The sequence below is a fragment of the Acanthochromis polyacanthus genome, chromosome 3 (assembly GCF_021347895.1).
Source record: "Acanthochromis polyacanthus isolate Apoly-LR-REF ecotype Palm Island chromosome 3, KAUST_Apoly_ChrSc, whole genome shotgun sequence".
Taxonomy (NCBI): Eukaryota; Metazoa; Chordata; class Actinopteri; family Pomacentridae; genus Acanthochromis; species Acanthochromis polyacanthus.
Window position 1 is genome coordinate 8,508,138 of NC_067115.1, and position 18,991 is coordinate 8,527,128.

The following is an 18,991-nucleotide window of genomic DNA, read 5'->3' on the forward strand; positions in this document are numbered from 1 at the left end:
CCACGGAGCGACAGCGAACGTATTTTTTATTAGACCCTGTGATTTAAAAAGTAAAGCAACATCTGTTCACTTTTAAGTAAATGCCTTTAATGAGATGACTGACTGTAAAAACAATGCACTGAAGCAGTTGGTATTTAGTGGAGCTGCTCACTGGTCCCAGCAGCTTCATTATGTGTCATTTATGAGGTGTTTGACTGTGTGCGTGCGTGCGTGCGTGCGTGTGTGCGTGCGTGCGTGTGTGTGTTTGTTTTAAAGGGGGTTTCTGGGATGCAGGGTGGTTACTCAAAGGTTAACAGTGGTTAGTAATGCTGTTTTGTAGATGCCAACTGTGCTAATGAGCCTGAATGTGAGTGTGTGTCATGTTTCACTGACAAGCGCTTTTTCTGCATTTTTTTTTTAAAATTAGGCTTTTTATGCCTTCATTAGATAGCCAGAGTAGATAAATGGTGAGAAAATTTGAGAAATAGATTTTAAAAAGTGACAGAAATACTGGTCTAGATGGGAAACCATGAACATTTTGATGACTTTTAAAAGGAAACTTCCCAAATGAAACCATCCTTAAACCAAAATCAGGCACCCAACTCAAATTAAATCTGCTTTTCTTGCTGTATTCGTCCTGTTGATTCTGCGTCTTATGTTGTGCTTCCAAAAACCTTTCACATCCTTCCGTCCATCAATTTTTTAATCTAAGGTTAGATCACGGTGACAGCAGACAAAGCAGGGCCTCTCCTCACAAGCATTTCCCATTTTTTTTCTGGGGGATCCCGAGGTGTTCCTAGGCCAGATGAGATACACACTACCGTTCAAAAGTTTGGGGTCCCTTAGAAAAGCCCTTATCTTTGAAACAAAGTTTTTTTTCAGTGAAGATAAAATTATATTAATCAGAAATCCAGTCTAGACATTGTTAATGTGGTAAATGACTATCCCAGCTAGAAACAACTGGTTTTTACTGGAATATCTCCATAGGGGTACAGAGGAACATTTCCAGCAACCATCACTCCTGTGTTCTAATGCTACATTGTGTTAGCTAATGGTGTTGGAAGGCTCATTGATTATTAGAAAACTCTTGTACAATTATGTTAGTACATGAATAAAAGTGTGAGCTTTCATGGAAAATATAAAATTATCTGGGCGACCCCAAACTTTTGAACGGTAGCGTATAACCCCTCCAACATGTTCTTGTCCTACCTCAAGGCCTCCAATTTGAAAATCTCAGAGGGAAGGCATGTTAATCAGATCCCCAAGCAGCTTCAGAATTCTTCTTTCAGTGCAAATAAGTAACAAACCTACAGCTTTTGAAATCATTTTAAGACCACCGTGATCACTTGTTTTCTGCGCCTTTCTTTATAGTTCTTAAGGTTGCAATGCATGTTTTAGAATCAGCTAAGATAAACTTTATTGATCCCTTACTGGGGGAATTTACATGTTACAGCAGCTACATACAAAGGCATGTAAGAAGCAAGACAAGAAATGCAAAAGTAGAATATGGCTAAATATAAAGATAAGATAAAGAAAAAACTAAAGATATCATAGGCTTCTGTTGATCTGAAGCTGGTTAGCAATGGCTCTCTCACTGTATTCCTCATCGTTAAGCACCAAGATGTCTGTCATCATCTTGCAGTTCTGTTCTTTTAGTCTCGACTGTCAGTTGTTTTTACATATGCAGCTTAAGCGCAAATGGACAAATTTTGACATTTTTACTGTCAGTAAATCATATTTATATACATAATGTAAGAGTTTTTTATGTTTGTATTTACTTAAAGTAAAATCTTTGCCATAATTTTGGATCTTGTAGGCCTGTTGTGTTGAATTTGTACAGAAAACATTATGTGGTCTTGTATTTCCATAGCTGTGCTCCGACTTCCCTCCGAATGTGCAAACATGTCATTTCTCAGCCCACGAAAGAAAAGCCTCGCAGTGAAGGTAGAAAAGAAACACCAAATATGTTTGACTAAACATTCGTGAAGTTCATATCAAGTGACATTTTTTATTTTATTTTATTTAACCTTTATTTAACCAGGAAAGATCCCATTGAGATCAAAAAACCTCTTTTCCAAGGGAGTCCTGGCTAAGATAGGCAGCAGCAGATGCAAAACAGTTATAAAATCACACAGTTAAAACATGATTAATATACTAAAAAAGAAAAAAGAAAAAGAAAATAAATGAAAAGAACAACAACAATAATAAAATTTACAAAAGTTATAAAAAACAAGTACAAGTTGTGGAAATGGCCTCGAGAACTTGCAGTTTTGATTTAAAGGCACTCAATGAGATTAACTCAGTTAATCTGAAATCTTTCTGCAACATGTTCCAGGCAGAAGGTGCAGAATAAGCAAAAGCCTTTTTACCTAGCTCGGTACGAACATACGGAACTGAAAGCAACAGATGATCTTGTGAGCGGAGCAGGTGACGATCACAACTTTTCTGCGCTGTTAAGGAGCAAATGTAGGTAGGCAGCAGTCCACGTATTGCCTTGAATATGAAACTATACCAATGATGACTCCTAACATGCAAGACATCTGAAGTATTTCCTTTTCAAATGGGGCTTAAGGGCAGAAATATAGTCAGTTATCAAAGTGAAGCAAAAAACGTGACACTTCATTCACCTACCTGTCATCCAAAGCAACCACCTCCTTAGTTATGTATATGACTTGAAGCCTCAGTGCAACTTAAACTAGGGAGTTATAAATAAATTATTCCCCTGTACAGTTATCATGACTGAGGAAATTAGCTACAGTGAGGGAAATCTTTTTTGTATCAGACTGTAAACATGTTTATTTCTGCTGTTGAACATTTTAACATGAGGGTCTATGGGGATTAGAGTCACCCTCATGTCGACATTTGCGAAACTACGGTTTTTGGCACCTCTACGTTGGACTCATTTTCCATCTCTGAAGGTTGCAGCTTGGATGGAACAACCTGATGGTAACAGCCTTAAAATTACATAAGGGGAAATTAAAACCTAGATTTTATGAGGTTTTGTGATTTTTCTTTCACTAGAAGGGACAGGTGTGACATCCATAGTCCTTATTTTGTGCAAAAATATGTTTTAAAGTTTGTCTGAAACTAATTTTAGGCTTCACTGACTGATGTGATCATCCATCCATTCATTATTTATACACCGCTTAATTCTCATTAGGGTTGCTGGAGTGCAGGAGTCTATCCCAGCTGACTTAGGGTGAAGACAGGAGACACCCTGGACAGATCACCCGTCATCACAGGGCTACACATCGAGACAGACAATCGCTCTCATAATCACACTTACGGACAATTTACAATCACCAATTATTTCCAGGACTGTGGGAGGAAGCTGGAGAACTTGGAGAAAACCCACACATGCACAGGGAGAACATGCAGACTCCGTGCGGAAAGATCCTGGGAAGGCTGGTGCAAACTGGAGATCTTCTAGCTACGAGGTGAAAGTTTTACCTACCAAGCCACTTTGCTTGCATGGTATGTACTTGCAGTTTCCATTTTGAAACTCAAGAGCTCTGTTCTACTTTGATCAGACCACCAATGTTTTTGTTTTTCTGGTACAACTTGTCATACCTGCTCAGTCAGTTATGAAAGTTCAACTTTTTTTTTCTTTTTTGTGACCAAATGTGTTATTGTGACATGCAGCAACGTGTAGTTTATAAAATATCACTAGCTGACTTCTGCGTCATAGTTTTTTGTTAATGTGCTCAAAAATAGGACTTTTCAGGACAGCTTTTTTTTTTTTTCTGAAGCACTGACATGATAAGAAATAACACTAAAAATGCCAGTTCTTTACCTTTAGCAGTTCCTGAGATATTGTTCTTCAAAAGTTGTTCAACAGGCTAATATGACAGGCTAGTACTCAATATAGCTAGCTAAAATTGAACACATTTCTTTTTACATATCGTTGTTTTACGCTTTAAAATTTTCAGGCCAATCAGCAAGAGTCGAGCTGAAATTGTTCTAAAACTGTGATAATTTGAGATGGAATGATCTTTATTTTATGGCTGTGGGAGAGAAAAGTGGGGGTGAACAGCAGATTTGTAGTTTGGCCACAAGATGGAGTTATAAGACCTTAAATGGAAACCAGTCAGGCACCATGTGGACCACCTGAAGTGATATCAAACCCATAAACAGTTCTTTGTTTCACTCTTATATGTGCATCCATACAGTTTCTATGTGCTCAGATTCAGTGAAGAGATAACTGACACATTTTGAGCAGGAAAATGGTGAGAGCAGATGTAAATTCTCATTGTTGCTGCGACTCTTGAGCTCTGTGGTCTTTGTTGCTCCACCTCGTTCAGAACGAGTTCCTGTTCCTTTAAGGGATCTGTCCAAAATTCACCGTAGTGACTTTGCGTATATTCCATATTCAGAGAAAGTCCAGCCGTGGAGTGTGGAATCTCCTGCTGCCAGATCAGTTCTCCTCTGGGTGCTGAGCAGGTAAGAACATCTCATCATTGCTGAAAACTTACCAAGAACTTCTAGCAGAACATGAAACCAGAAATGAACCTTGGCATTAACTGCAACATGTAGACATGCGCTTCTCAATGTCATTTTAGCCATGTGGGAAACTTTCCTATTGCTACATTTTAATCACTTCTGCTCTCTGAAAGATGAAAACTACACTAACTGTTTTTTTTTGTTGTTTTTTTTACATCTGATTACAGTTAATGCAGATTTGAACAATATTCATACTTTGAGAATTTTAATGAAAACTGATTAGAACAGTCTGAAACAGCTTTAGGAAGTGGACTTTGTGATTTTTAAAATATTTTTTAAACTGTGGCTACAACTGTTGGAGTCTCTCTGGCTGCTGGAGTGGAAAACGCTTTCACACTCGCAGCAGGAAATACATGTGCAGTGAACATCATCTCTTTCTCATAAGGCTAAATGTAGACACAGGGTCGAGCAATCAACCGTGGGCTTTAACCCACTGTTGTTTTTTTTATAATTCTTTTCACGCTGTCCAACCAACAGGAACAGCAGCATGCAAGTGTTGCTTCTATTTCCTCACATGCTCTGTAGAAATAGTAAAAGGGGGGTCTTTTATTAGTATGAAGCTCAAAGAAAATGTGTCTTTAAGTATGTCTGCAGTAAACCCGCCTTTTTATTGAGTTAAAGTATGAAGTGAGCTGCGCCGTAAACACCTTACTGACTTTAAAGCAACCTGGTTCCAAACTATCTCTCATTAATTCCTCTTCACAGAGCTTTTTTTCATCATGAACGCAGACAAACATCCAGAATTTGCATCCTCAGAGGGAGACGGGACGGAGTGTCTGAGTGAGTTCATGTCTTTGGTGTTGAAGTGTACGTGATCAGGCTTTCATCCTGCTTGAAGCAGCGCCTGAGCATGCGAGGCTACAAGTAATAATAGGCGTACAGGAGGAGGATTCTGTGCAGGTTGCAGTTGATGAATTGATTTTAATACTCCTTTATTGTCGCAGAAAATACTTATTATTACGTGTTTTGGTTAAATACGTTATGCTCATACACAATGTGGCACCTTCCAGATGCTTGCACTGATGTTGAAGACATGAAGCCACAGGAGGAGGAAAAAGAGAAGGATAACTCATTCAGTGAGAATGGAATTCAGTGTGCTGAAGGTGTCACAGATCCACGTATGTTTACCCACACACACAGACACACTAGTATGCATGCATAAACATTTATTGGCACTAACACTTGACATCTGTGACATCTTTCCATTGTACAGTTTAGCCATCGTGCTCATACTCTTTACATCAATGCGGTAACTTTTTCGTCTGTGAATAACTGCAGGGTGTGTGTTTTATTTATTTACTCCTGTCACATTTTTACTGACTGTTGGCTAATTTTTCACTCCAATATGAAGTCCTGCACCTCTATGGAAACAGCACAACCATGAAAAAGGAGAGAGAACTCAGAAATGTCTTCTGTGTTGTATCATACAGTTGGAATGACATAACTCATAAAATAAGAGAAAAAATGAAAGTTGATCTTTGATTATGTATTTTACAAATATTGAAAAAATCTGGAATCAACATGTACAACATTTTTCCAAATGCCCTCATGTGGTCAAAGAAGTACAGATTTTTTTTTTCTTTTTCCAGAATCTGGTCAAAGCAAACTGAGTTTTCTTGGCCATTTTTGTAAATGAGACCTATAAGATAAAGTGTTTTTGATGAAATGACTTAATTTTAAGTTTGGATTTGGTTAATTTTTTGGAGATTAGTAGCTCAAGGACTGCCAGAAAGTTGAAAACCTGGTGATTCTTTAGGTTTTCACTGTTTACTAATAAATAGTGTAATTGGCAAGAAAAAAACTGTTGATTATGTTTACTACATGTACTGCATCCCTGCAGGTTCATGTCTGTTTGCAAGAGGTTCTGTGTATTTTTGCATGCAGATTGGCCCTTGGAGATTTTTAGGTATTCACATCGAGTGTTTTACCATTTCAAAAGGCTGTTTTGACCATACGGTGTGTTTTCTAACTTTCTGTGTATTATTGACAAAGTGCCATTCAGCAGAACAATATTTTGCCATTTCCGTCTTCCTGTAGCATATGGGGAATGTGTAAAGCGTTAAAGCCACTCCTTATTTAAAATGGCTTCTCGTTGTCACAAAACGTCGCCTGGTGAAGGTGGTGATGTAATGAAATGTCATGAATAACTGCATGTTTGCAAGTTAGACAGTGGGCAGGAATCTGCAGGTGAAGGATACTGCTACAAAGCACAAAAATGTTATTCTATGATTACTCTAGCCTGGCCACTGTGCATTTGCGCGTTTACCTGAAGTTTGTCATCAATCTAAGTGCAGTTGAACTTTCTCAACCTATAGATCAAAGTTAGTTAACCATTAGAATAGACTGCATGAAAGGTTTTTAACCTTTACTTAGAGTGAGATTACAAGTGGTGAACAAGTACAGTCTGAGACATTCGTATTTCACTCAACTGAACAGACTGGTTATCATTTAATTTGCCACTTATGCACATCATATTGTTTCATTCAGTTTTCAAAGCAGTTTGCAAAGAATTCTTAGAATGTAATCTGCTTTTGTCATTGTTTGGGTGCATTTAGTGATGTGCCATCTGTGCGATGTTGGTTTTATTCCTTGAATATATGCAATATTTCCTCATTACACTGTAAAAAAAAAACATTGTCAAATATCCTCCAAAGATCTTAGTTTTGATTTTCGTTGCATTTTTAACTTGTCCTAGCTGTTTCAAATTAATAGAACCAAATAAAAAGTAAGCATCATCTAGGAATTGGGAAAAAAAAAGGATGTCCTGATCTGGATTTTAGCTGATGAGCAGCTTATTTTTGCTATAAATGACCAAAATTTTATGCCAAAACTAAAGCGTCAACCTTTAAGTTTTTTTAAGTACCTTCACTATTATTATCTAAGTCTTAGAAGTAGAATGTTTTGACGGATATTGCACGCATCCTATTCTCACACTAATTACTGTGTATTTATGCTCTGGCTAAGTCTAGATGCTACCAACAGGTGTGACCTAATACACATAATGTGCGTTATGATAACATAAGCAGAGTGACATGTAAGGTGCAGAAAACTGTAATGTAAAAGTGTAATGTTTGCATGTGAGTACGCAGAGTCTTAAGAGACTGCAGCAAAGTGTTATTTTCATAATTTTTACTTGTAGCTCTGGTATGTCACTTAAAAGATTAAGAGCGGCTCTCCTCTTTATTTGTGACTGCCACCCATCTGCCCCAGCAGGTGCAGTTCCTAAAGCCCTGATGTGCATCTCAATGCACAGCCTGCGGTTCACTGCTCAGAGACCCTGGACTCTATATCGGGCCTCTCGGAGCTCTGCGTGTGCAAAGTTTCCATAGCACCTCTGAGCGCTTTCCACAATACAAGGCGCTGCTCTTCAGCTCATCACCAGTCACCGCCAAGACCACAGTGTGGTTTCTGGATGGAACTGAGTGTGCTGGGGGCGCACTTAGCAAGAGGTTAGGTGAGAGGTCCTGCAAGATCAGGCCTCAGGACTCTGCAGCTGTGGTGAGAAATGTGCATACAGATGGATAAATCCTGCATGATGCTGAAGTTTGACCAACAGCGAGCAAGAAAAATGTCAAAAACAGGAGGGAAACCTGCAGTAGTAGACATGTGGTAGAATTGGCTTTCGTTTGCTTGAGAGAGTGGCTTGGAGAGAACTTTTAGTGTAGATTAATCAATGTGAAATCAGTTTTAAATGCAGATGAGGAATTGGTGGTGTCTGTCTGAGGCGCCAGCTGTCTCTCTCTCCTGGCCTAGTTCTAGTTTCTGTGTAGTCAGAGGAAATGCCTTCCCCTTATCTCGAGCACACATCTTCTGAATCTCTTTGTGACACTGACAAATTAAGCTACCCACACTTTGGAGATGTTCTAGTACTAATATCAGCTTTAGGCACAAATGTAGAAGCGAAGATTTAGCAGTGGGTTTCACATTTAGCTTGGCGTGAAGCTTATTTAGCTCCTTATTTGGAAGAGAAAGCTGCTCTGTACCTCAGTCCATGTTGTTTGTACATGTGTCCAATGTCACTCCAAATGTATTCTCCTTTACTTCCGCTCTGCTTAGGTGTGATGAAAACCGAAGCAGAGGAGGTGGAAGAACGTGAGATGGTTCCTCAAGAGGAAGCAAAGGGAGGCAGCGAGGATGGCATGGAGGAGGGATTCGACGAGGAGAGGATGGAGGAAGACAACGATGATGGGGATGAAGAGGGAGAAACCCTGAATGAGCCACAGGACCTGTCATTGGTGGACTACTCTCGTTATGACAGCGCTGTCATGGCAGACGCCCACACAGCAGCGTCGGAGGCCCCTCGCATCCAGACACCAGGCAAACTCAGCTGCGACATCTGTGGCCTGTCCTGCATCAGCATTAACGTACTGCTGGTGCACAAGCGCAGCCACACGGGTAAGCACAGGAACACAGGCCACACACCTTACCTCAAACACTAGCGTTGCGCAACAACCACAGCGTTTATAGCACTGGGAGCTCATTGTACTGACTGGGCGGAACTCGATTAACAATGCGCAAATCTGCATCACATATGACGCACATGCCTTAACCAGTGCTGCAGTACGTTGTGAAATATCCTCTATTGCTGTTCAAATGTGTGATTTGATCGCATTGACAGATTGGCCAAAGAATTACAGTAGCAACATCGACCTGCAACGTAAGTCCTACAGAAAGCTGTATTCAGAGCAGAGCAGGATGTTCATCTCATGCCCTCTAACCCTCATCTGACCCTTGGAACCCTGAAACCTGCCTGCAGATTCGAAAGCTATGTTGTCTTTAAAGAAAAGTCACCAGAATACACCCTTTCTCAGAGCCACATACTGAAAGAATCATTAGATTTTCTACTTTGCGACGGTCCTTGAACTAATCATCTGTGATGTGTAGGTCTGTGAAAACAAGACATAGGCTTAAAGTCATCCTGTTTCAAATGTCCCTTTAATATTTCTCCAAAAATAAACCATTTGCACCAGATTCTATTAAAAAAAAACTAAAATTCTGCAACCCTCTGTGCAACTTTGAAGCTGCTAGTAATATTTAGAGCAGAGCAGATGGAGACAAGTACAGAAACAAAGTAGAGAGACTGAGAGGAAAATATAACTTATTTGATCAGTAAAATAAATGCAGCATGGCCCAAAAACAGCATACAGAGGAGCAGGTTGGAAGATACATTCCCCATAGTGAAATATCCTTAGATTGGTGTAAAAAATTACTAGTCTGTAGAGGATGGAAAAATGCAAATAGTTCCATATTTCCAGCGCATAGTGTGAACATTTTTTCCAGTATTAGTAATGCCTGCATCCAAGTCTTTTTAAATGTTTGCAAACTAAATAGAGATTTATTTATTTTTTACGATTTATGGCTTCGTATATGTGTTATCCTGCACGGAAGACATTTCTGAGTTCTTTCTACCTATAACCATGTTTCCATAGAGGTGCAGGACTTTAGTATTTCAGTGAAAAATGAGACCACAGTGAGTAAAAAATGTGTCAGGAAAAAAGCACACAGAAACCACTTCAGGTTCAGAGGTGTTTGTCATATTTGCCACCGAGTTGTCATTGGCCACATCTGCACACATAAAAACTGTCATAAGCGGTGAAAAAAGCCACAAATTCTGTATTTAAAACATCATCTTTCTCGTTTCTTCCATCACTCTTCAGTGTGACTAACAAAGCAGAGTTTTAGGAAATGAAGCTACTGAAGTCATCATATTCCATGTAATAACACTTAAATTCAAAAGGACGAGCTGTGGTGGCTGTTTTACTACTAAAACGCAAATTTGCATCCCAGCTTCTTGTTACTGATGAGTAAAGCTGAATAGCAGAATTTTTACGCCTTCGGCTGAAACTCACGATTCTGTGTTTTCGACAGGGGAAGTCGAGTTTACAGTACGTTGGGGCATTTGTGCAGTCTGAGCCGTGGGAACATCGTTTTTTAGGTTTCTGACAATCAACGTGGATGCTTTGTTCCCCTTTTAAAGATGGTGAATGATTGTGTGTTTTTTATGCAACATCACTGTAATACTTGGAACCAGACAGCAACTAAAGGAAGGAAAAAATAACAGCAGTGTCGCAAAATTTGCACTCATGGAGAACATCACGTCAGTTTTAATCTACAGTCGATGGACAGAGGTGGAAATACTGAACCTAAGTACAATTTTTAGGTTCTTTCTTTGAGTATTTCCATGTTATGATGCTTTGGCCTTTTACTCCATTCCATTTCTGAGGGAAGTATTGTATTTTCTGCTCCACTACATGAATCTTTTTTCAGCTCTTGTGGGATGAAGCTTTGACACAGTTCAAGATTACGGATAAAACCAGCAGTGTTCAAACTTACATCTGAAAGCTGTGTAGTCAGCTCACACTTCAGATGTCTGTGACTTGTTAAAATCTACAAAAAAAAATGTATTTTTTTCCCTCCAAACTTCTCACATGGTTCAATTTCAGTGAAGATTCTAATGATCCGATACCTAAGCAGTAATCAAAGACACCTTTTTCTGCTTTTCTCTCCTATTAATCATGTTTGGAACCCTCAGATTTATCTGCTGTCTGTTTGTAAAACTGGATATAAAGTAGCTCAAACCTGCAGCAGCTACAATAGCAACATGCTGCTGACACACTGATGCTTTAATATTAATAATATATTCAGATCACATAAACCAGTCAAAAGTTTGGACACCCCTTCTCTTTTAATGGTGTTTCTTTATTTTCATGACTGTTTACATTTTAGATTCTCACTGAAGGCATCAAAACTATGAATGAACACACATGGAATTATGTAGGAAACAGGTGTGAAATAAGTCAAAACTTGTTTTGGATTTTAGATTCTTCAAAATAGCCACCATTTGCTTTGATGATAGATTTCCCTTGGTTTTTCTCTGGATGAGCTTCATGAGCTTGTCAAGGTTCATTTGTGGAATTTCTTACCTTTTCGATGGGGTTGGGACCATCAGTTGTGTTGTGCAGAAGTCTTTGACAACTGTTAGAATCCATATTATGGCAAGAACCAGTCAGCTAAGTAAAGAGAAACGACAGTCCATCATTACTTTAAGAAGTGAAGGTCAGTCAGTCCAGAAAATCTGCAAAAACTTTGAATGTATTCCCAAGCGCAGTCGCAAAAACCATCAAGTGCTACGATGAAACCGGTTCACATGAGGTCTGCCGCAGAAGTGGAAGACCAAGAGTCTCCTCTGCTGCTGAGGATAAGCTCATCCGAGTCACCAGCCTCAGAAATCACAAGTTAACAGCACCTCAGATTAGCTCAGATAAATGCCGCACAGAGTTCTAGTAGCAGACACATCCGTACATCAACTGTTCAGAGGAGACTGACCAATCAGGCCTTTATGGTCAAACAGCTGCTAAGAAACCACTGCTAAGGAAAAGCAACAAGCAGAAGAGATTTGTTTAGGCCAAGAAACACAAGGAATGGACATCAGACCAGTGGAAATCTGTGCTTTGGTCTGATGAGTCTAAATTTGAGATCTTTGGTTCCACCCAAACACACCTCCAGGCTGTATAAGGACTATTTGACCAAGAAGGAGAGTGATGGAGTGCTGCGTCAGATGACCTTGTCTCCACAGTCACCTGACCTAAACCCAGTCCAGATGGTTTAGGATGAGATGGACCACAGAGTGAAGGCAAAAGGGCCAACAAGTATGGAACAGCAGCATTTTGAAGAATCTAAAATATAAAGCATGTTTTTACTTATTTCACATTTTTTGTTTCCTACATAATTCCATATGTGTCCATTCATAGTTTTGATTCCTCCAGTGAGAATCTACAATGTATATAGACATGAAAATAAAGAAAAAACATTAAATGAGAAAGGCTGTCCAAACTTTTGACTAGTAGTGTACATTATTATATCAATCAAAGAGACCAAACCAGGACTTTTACTGTAGTACTTTAACTACATGTTGCTCCTAATGAAGTCGGATTTTTACATGTAATAAAGTATTTTTCCACCTTAAAGGAGTAAAGATGTCTTAAATATGGTTAGGCACCAGCTTTTATAGGAAATAGGAGATAAACCTAAAGAAAAAGTAAAGCTTATTAATAAATATAGAGTTGCAGGAGGATGACTTGATCTATTATGACAAGCAGCTTGTGGAACTATACAACTGATGACACTGTTTTTCATTTGTGTGACTCTATTTAGCATCATCATTTGTCACTTATGGCTCTCACCAGGTAAAATTAAAGTGCTTCTATTACCACAAACTAACACAGTAAATCTCCAACAACAGATAATTTACAAAGACTGGAATCAAAACTCGCGTGATCCTGTGAGTTCAGAAACCATATCTGCAGCTTATAGCAGCTAATGCTAGCAAACTTTAGATAGATACTGTGCAACAGCAGGTTTCTTTACTTGTGGGACTCTCTTTAACGTCATCATTTGTCACTTTTGGGTCTCACTAAGCAAAAACAATAGGGTTTTCGTAGATGTCCTGACTGATTAATATTATTAATTATCTAATGACGGCAGATAAAATATGTCAATGAGATGGACCAGTTTCGCTGCTTATGTTGTTGCTGGTAATTTTACTTCAATTAAGAATCAGAGTGCTTGTTCTACCACAAATTATCACTGTAAATCTGCAGCAACAGATAATTTGCAGACTGGAAAAAAACTTGTTGCGTGATCAGTGAGTTCTGCAGCTTATAGCGGCTAATGCTAGCTCTCTTTCGATAGATACTGTGCAATGATAGTGTTCTTTACTTATGTGACACTATTTTGCATCATCAGTTGCTCTTACTAAATGAAATTATAGTAGTATTAACAATCTAATAATGTCAGATGTAGTCATACGTTAATCAGAGGGACCAAACCAGGACTTTTACTGCGATATTTTGCCTACATTTTGCTGCTAAAACTTGACCATTTGCAGGCTTTTTACTTGTAATGGAGTGTTTTTACATTGCTGTATTGGTACTTTTATTTAAAAGAGTATTCTGAGTGCTTCTTCCACCACAAACGAACACAGCACATCTGCAGCAACAAATAATTCGCAATGATTAGAATCAAAACATGTTGCAATATCAGTGAGTTCAGAAGACAAACATGCAGGCTTGTTTGCCACACTGTGTTTTGTCTCTTTGTGTCTTCTTTCTGTCAGGTGAGAGGCCATTCCACTGCAGTCAGTGCGGGGCCTCCTTTACCCAGAAGGGAAACCTGCTTCGCCACATCAAACTGCACTCCGGGGAGAAGCCTTTCAAATGCCCGATGTGTAGCTATGCCTGCCGCCGACGCGACGCTCTGAGCGGGCACCTGCGCACGCATTCTGGTACCAGCCAGCCACATCCACTCACAAATGCTCTGACACTGTATGCACCTGTGTACAGTATCATGTTGGTTGGTTTCTTACTCCTTTTGAATCAGAGGTGTGCTGTGCCCGCATGGCTTTTCCAGTAACACCCCCCCCACACACATCACACATGACAGTTCACTCACACACCTCTGGAAACTTACTCACTCACTTTCAGTTCACGTGTTTTACAGCAGACACACATAACCATCGGTTTGGCACGAAACCGTCGAGATAATAGCTGCTGTAAGTATTTTGATGTTGTTGATGTGTTAGTGATTAACTGAAACTGCTGCTCACAGTGGAGAAGCCCTTCAAGTGCAACTACTGCAGCCGCAGCTACAAGCAGCGCAGCTCACTCGAAGAGCACCGAGAGAGATGCCATGTGTACATTCAGAGCAAAGGTCCCGCCGACAGAGGTGAGCAGCCTTCCCGCACCAGCACTCTGATACGAAGCACAGGAACATCTTCTAAACTCCTTTTCACACATTTAGGTGTCAGAGCGCTGCACAGTCTGCACAAACACATACGCAGCTCACTTCAAGCTGTCAGTGCTAACAGATCCTGTTTTTACAGCCTCATTACATTAATGAGCTTATGGCTACTACCCCGTCATTACAGCTAAATAGGTTATGGTTGCTGTGGTGTGAAGGCTGAGAGCTGCGAGGACCGCTTCTCGCGCCTGCAGCAGCAAAGGGGAAGCCGACATGTAGGGCAAATGTTTCGGCCCGGCTGCCCAGTTTAGGCAGACACTCAAAAACGTGCACCATCTTAAAACCTCCCCCCGACAAGGCGCCTCGACGGGACAGTTGCATGATTGCAAAACAGAGACAATGCTCTGTTTCTGTGGTCACCAAATGTCGTAAGTTTTGTGCCTTGAGTGATGCTGTGGTGAGGAAGCACATCCTCATCCTGTGGTCTGCTCTCCTGCACTGGTGAAGTTAAAGAACAACCAGGAAGTCAGGTCAAAAGGAGCCTCTGATCTCAAATTAATATCTCGTGTGACTCCACTTCGAGCAGCTGGCGGGTTTAGCGAGGTTTTTTTTATACTTTATAACCTCAGAGGCTGCGACAGGTGGACAGCTGCAGCTCAGTGCTTCGCTGATGACGCTGCTTGATCAAAAGAGGAGGGCTTCATTTCCTTTTGTGCACTCACTCGCGTGTTTTCCTGTCACGCAGAGGACAACCACATAGCCACGACTCAGATGGGCACCGAGCGGGCACTGCTGCTCAACCGGCTCGCCAGCAACGTCGCCAAACGAAAGAGTTCAATGCCGCAGAAGTTCACCGGTAAGAGCGGCAGAGGCTCAGACCTCAAGCTGATGGCACTTTTTAATAACATACATGTATTTACTGACTATAGCTGCTGTGTTTTTGAAGTCATTTTGCTTTCTGCTCTGCCTTTATACAGAATTCATGTTTTGCAGATTATTTGAAGGCTGAGCTCCTTGTCTTCCTGTCTGTCTGTCTGTTTGTCTCTCTGTCTTTGCTGGCCTCCATCTCTTGCCAAATGGGAATTGAGGGCAGAACACCTGCCTCATACCTGCACACCACAGAGTACTCACCGCTAACCTAAATTCTCTGCAAGAAATGTGTCATAGGTGGGTATTTGGTAACCATGCATGGTTAATTACATGAATACATTAAAAAAAGGAGAGCAGAGAGTGAAACGTGCACTTGAAACCTCTCAGTATAGTTACTCACTTTTTTGTGCTTTGATTTTAAGCTCAGATAATTTGCCTGGATGATCAAAAGATAACAGTTTCAGTAAATGGCTGACTTGGCAGGCATTTCCCAGACTTTATGGGCGTACACGCCACACACACATTTTCAATAGCTGGCTCTCACCTTTCTGGTTAAGGCCAACTTTGGGTTATAGTTTTGCAATCAAGCCTCAAGCTGCTCGGTGTGAAGGTGTATTGGCAGAAAGAAAAAAGCCTCCTACGACTCTATCAGGATGACAAATGAAGTGAACTCTTTCAATATGACAACCACAGGGGAAAAGAGAAGTAACCACAGAGAGAGAGAACAGGCGGGAGGCGAGAAACGTGAGCAGGTGTCTCTGTCAATACTTCTGAGCTGCAGCTGCACTCGAGGCCTTGTGTCGTCTGCTTCCTCTCAGCCCTCCGTCCTCCACTGCTGGCTCTGGATGCTTTCAAGCTTTGAAGGCCTCTTTTTGTCCTGTAATCCAGCCGTGTTCCAGGTTTTACGCCTTGGGGATGCACATGTTTCTCAACACTGCCCTGAAGACCCCTCAGAGCCCGTTAGATCTTTTCCATGTGTTGCTGCTTGCCATCTGCACTGCTGCTGCTTTTCAATGGAATTTGATCTTCCTGTTCAGTGCTTTCTTCTCTGGTTTAGGCGACAACGGCGTCTGCCTGGACCTGAGCTTCAACAGGGAGCCGGTCCACCCGGCTGATGTCAAGGACCCTCCGCCTACGGGCTCCCCGGGGCCTGATGCCCACCACCAGCAGCAGCCCATCCTCACAAATGGCGACCCGCCTCCTTCCCAACGGTCCTACCCGATCCCGTTAAGCCAAAGCCCCATGAGCCTAACCAACGGCCACAAGATGGGCATGCCACTCCTGGGCCTCCCCCCCACCGCCCAGCCCCCCCTCAGCATGGACTCCTTTCACGCCGACGGCTCTCAGATGCCCGTCATGTACAGCTTAGGGCACCTGCCGGGGGGCCTGAACCACCAGAACGGCGTTCCTCACCCGCAGCCCATCCCCCTGCCCCCTCTGGAGGCTTTGAGGGTGATGCGGAGTGACGGGGAGGCAGGGGGGCTGCTGGGCGCTGTGTATCCCTGCGGACACTGCAGGGTGATCTTCCTGGACTACGTCATGTTCACCATCCACATGGGCTGCCACGGCTTCCGCGACCCGCTGGAGTGCAATGTTTGCGGCCACCGCAGCCGGGACCGTTACGAGTTCTCTTCCCACATAGCCCGTGGCGAGCACCGCCTAGAACTGAAGTAGACATTCACGCTTACACTCACACAAAAACTCAGGCAGTACACACAGATGTACTCATATAAGTAGTATCAGGGATGAAAGCATGAAGTAGCAGCTGTCTCTCTCTGCGTCTTTAGTGTGTGTTTGTAAGGAAGGCGTTATAAAAGTGAGGCGGGTATCTGAGTGTTATTAGTCATATTGTACTCATCTGAAAAGATGGCCTGTAAAGTGTTGATGCAGGAGTAATTCTACTTCTTTTTCATGCATATATATATATATATATATGTGTGTGTATGTATATAGCTTTGCACTTGCTATGTTTGTATCACAAAGCCACATATTCAGTTAAATGTTCAACAAAATAGCAGAAAACATTTGCTGTGTATCTTCTGCTTTTTTATCTTAGTTGTAAAGGTGTAAAAACAAACCCTCCCTTGCGAGAGGTTTAGCTTCTCTGAAAAACACTTGCCAATTCAAGAGTGTAGAACAAAAAAAAAGAAGAAGAAAAAAATCCTATTATCTAGAAGGTCACATGTCTCTTTTTAGGCTGTGGTTTTCAGAGAAGTCATGGCTTCAAAAGACGCCACTTCACTCTGCACACTGCGCTGGTTTCACACTCCAGAATATTATACTCAGTTACTGTTGCCACACTGTAGAAATGCATGACGTTTTTTTTGCAGACATATAAGTGTAGGAAAGCACAAAAATGCAATATGTTTAGGAAGAACAGAGACAAATGGGATGCAAATATAAATAAAGTTCAGGTTAAAGCTGTTATTATATGACATTAAACCCTCCTTCTACCAGCATATTTAGCAGACAAAGAGAATAAACTGCTATAAGAAACAAACATCAGAGCAAACATGTCCTCTTAAAGCCGAACAAAAAATGTTATTACTAGTTGAGGAAACTTACAAATAATTTGCATATTGTGTAAAACAGAAATGTGGCGTACGAATTTTAAAACGTGTTTATCGTCCTTTGATTCTGGCATTATTTTCAGTAATTTCAACTAGTCTTATGATCTCAGAGTTTTTCCAATCTTTGTCTTTGACATCATCCACACTGTAAAAATTTAGGATAGATTTAGCCAAACACATCTTGGAGTTCTGAGAAACAGAACTAACCTCCTCAGATCTTTCTCCTTCCATACTCCTCCTTCTCGCCCACTTTGTCTGCAGCATCAGACATGGTTTTACTTTTTCTCACACTCACAATCTATCCTGACTTCACTCTGAAAACATATTACTCAGATGCATAACATGACATGTTTTTATTAGAATATAAACATGTAATTTGAGTGCCAGAAAATGTGTTATTAAATTCTGGATTGTATTTTGCTCTATTTTAGGATGTGCAGATTTAAAGTTGTCAGCAGAGGGAATCTGTGTCTCCTTATAAATGAGTTACCCAACCATACCTGATAGCGTGTGATACTTTAAATTAGAACTGAACTCTTGTGCCACTGGTACGTTTAAAATGCACAAATTAAAGCAGAAACAGAGAAGAATGATATGAAGTCATTAGGAACACCACAACTGACTTGGAAATTGTACATTCTGGGGACTGTCTCTCTTAATTTCTTTACAGTAATTAGATCTCACTGTTTCTTCCTCTTATGCTGTGAACAGAAACATCAATGGACCTCTTTTCACACCAGCATCCACCTGCTGGAAGAAGTTTCAAACTGCATCACAGTGGGTTTTTATGCTGTAGGAACCTGTTCCTTAAACCCAAAACCTGCCGGCAGCTTTGAACGGTGTGTCGTCTTCTTAGAAATCACTACAGTTACAACAACACCACCTATTAGAACCCAAAACTCTCAAAACAGAAAGAATTATCAGATTTGCAAATTTTTTATGGACCTTGAAATACTCATCTGTGATGTGCGGTTCCATCAGAAACCCTGTGTTGAAAATTGTAAAAATCTATGCTTAAAATCATGACATTTCATCAAAATCACTTCATTTTTTCATGTCTCATCTAAACATTTGCTATAAATAAATCATTTTTTCTACCTAGATTCTGGTTTTTTTTAAATAATTAAGGAATTCTGCGCTTCTTGGCACAACTATGAAGCCATGAGTGACTCAGCTGCAAGCAATAGTTAAGTGACAAAAATCCAGGGACTTCTCAGCTGAACTGCAGGCTTTGTTTACACACATGGAAACAAATTAGACATATAAACATCTGTAGTATGTAGAGCTACCATTTTTCTAGTATTTGTAACACCTGTAGGCAATTGGAAAAATGT

The 18,991-nt window shown here is 40.7% G+C and overlaps 1 protein-coding gene across 1 annotated transcript in view; it reads left to right on the plus strand.

The window, feature by feature from the left end:
• LOC110950654 (zinc finger protein Aiolos-like) overlaps positions 1-18,760 on the plus strand; it is a 44,852-nt gene extending 26,092 nt beyond the window's left edge. Inside the window, exons 3-11 of the mRNA XM_022193366.2 lie at positions 3,296-3,416; positions 4,353-4,419; positions 5,185-5,259; positions 5,490-5,597; positions 8,536-8,874; positions 13,595-13,762; positions 14,086-14,202; positions 14,963-15,073; positions 16,145-18,760. Of these exons, the coding sequence (XP_022049058.1) occupies positions 5,199-5,259; positions 5,490-5,597; positions 8,536-8,874; positions 13,595-13,762; positions 14,086-14,202; positions 14,963-15,073; positions 16,145-16,761 (1,521 nt within the window). The 5' untranslated portion in view covers positions 3,296-3,416; positions 4,353-4,419; positions 5,185-5,198 and the 3' untranslated portion in view covers positions 16,762-18,760. The remainder of the gene's footprint in view (positions 1-3,295; positions 3,417-4,352; positions 4,420-5,184; positions 5,260-5,489; positions 5,598-8,535; positions 8,875-13,594; positions 13,763-14,085; positions 14,203-14,962; positions 15,074-16,144) is intronic.
• The last annotated feature ends 231 nt before the right edge of the window (positions 18,761-18,991 follow it).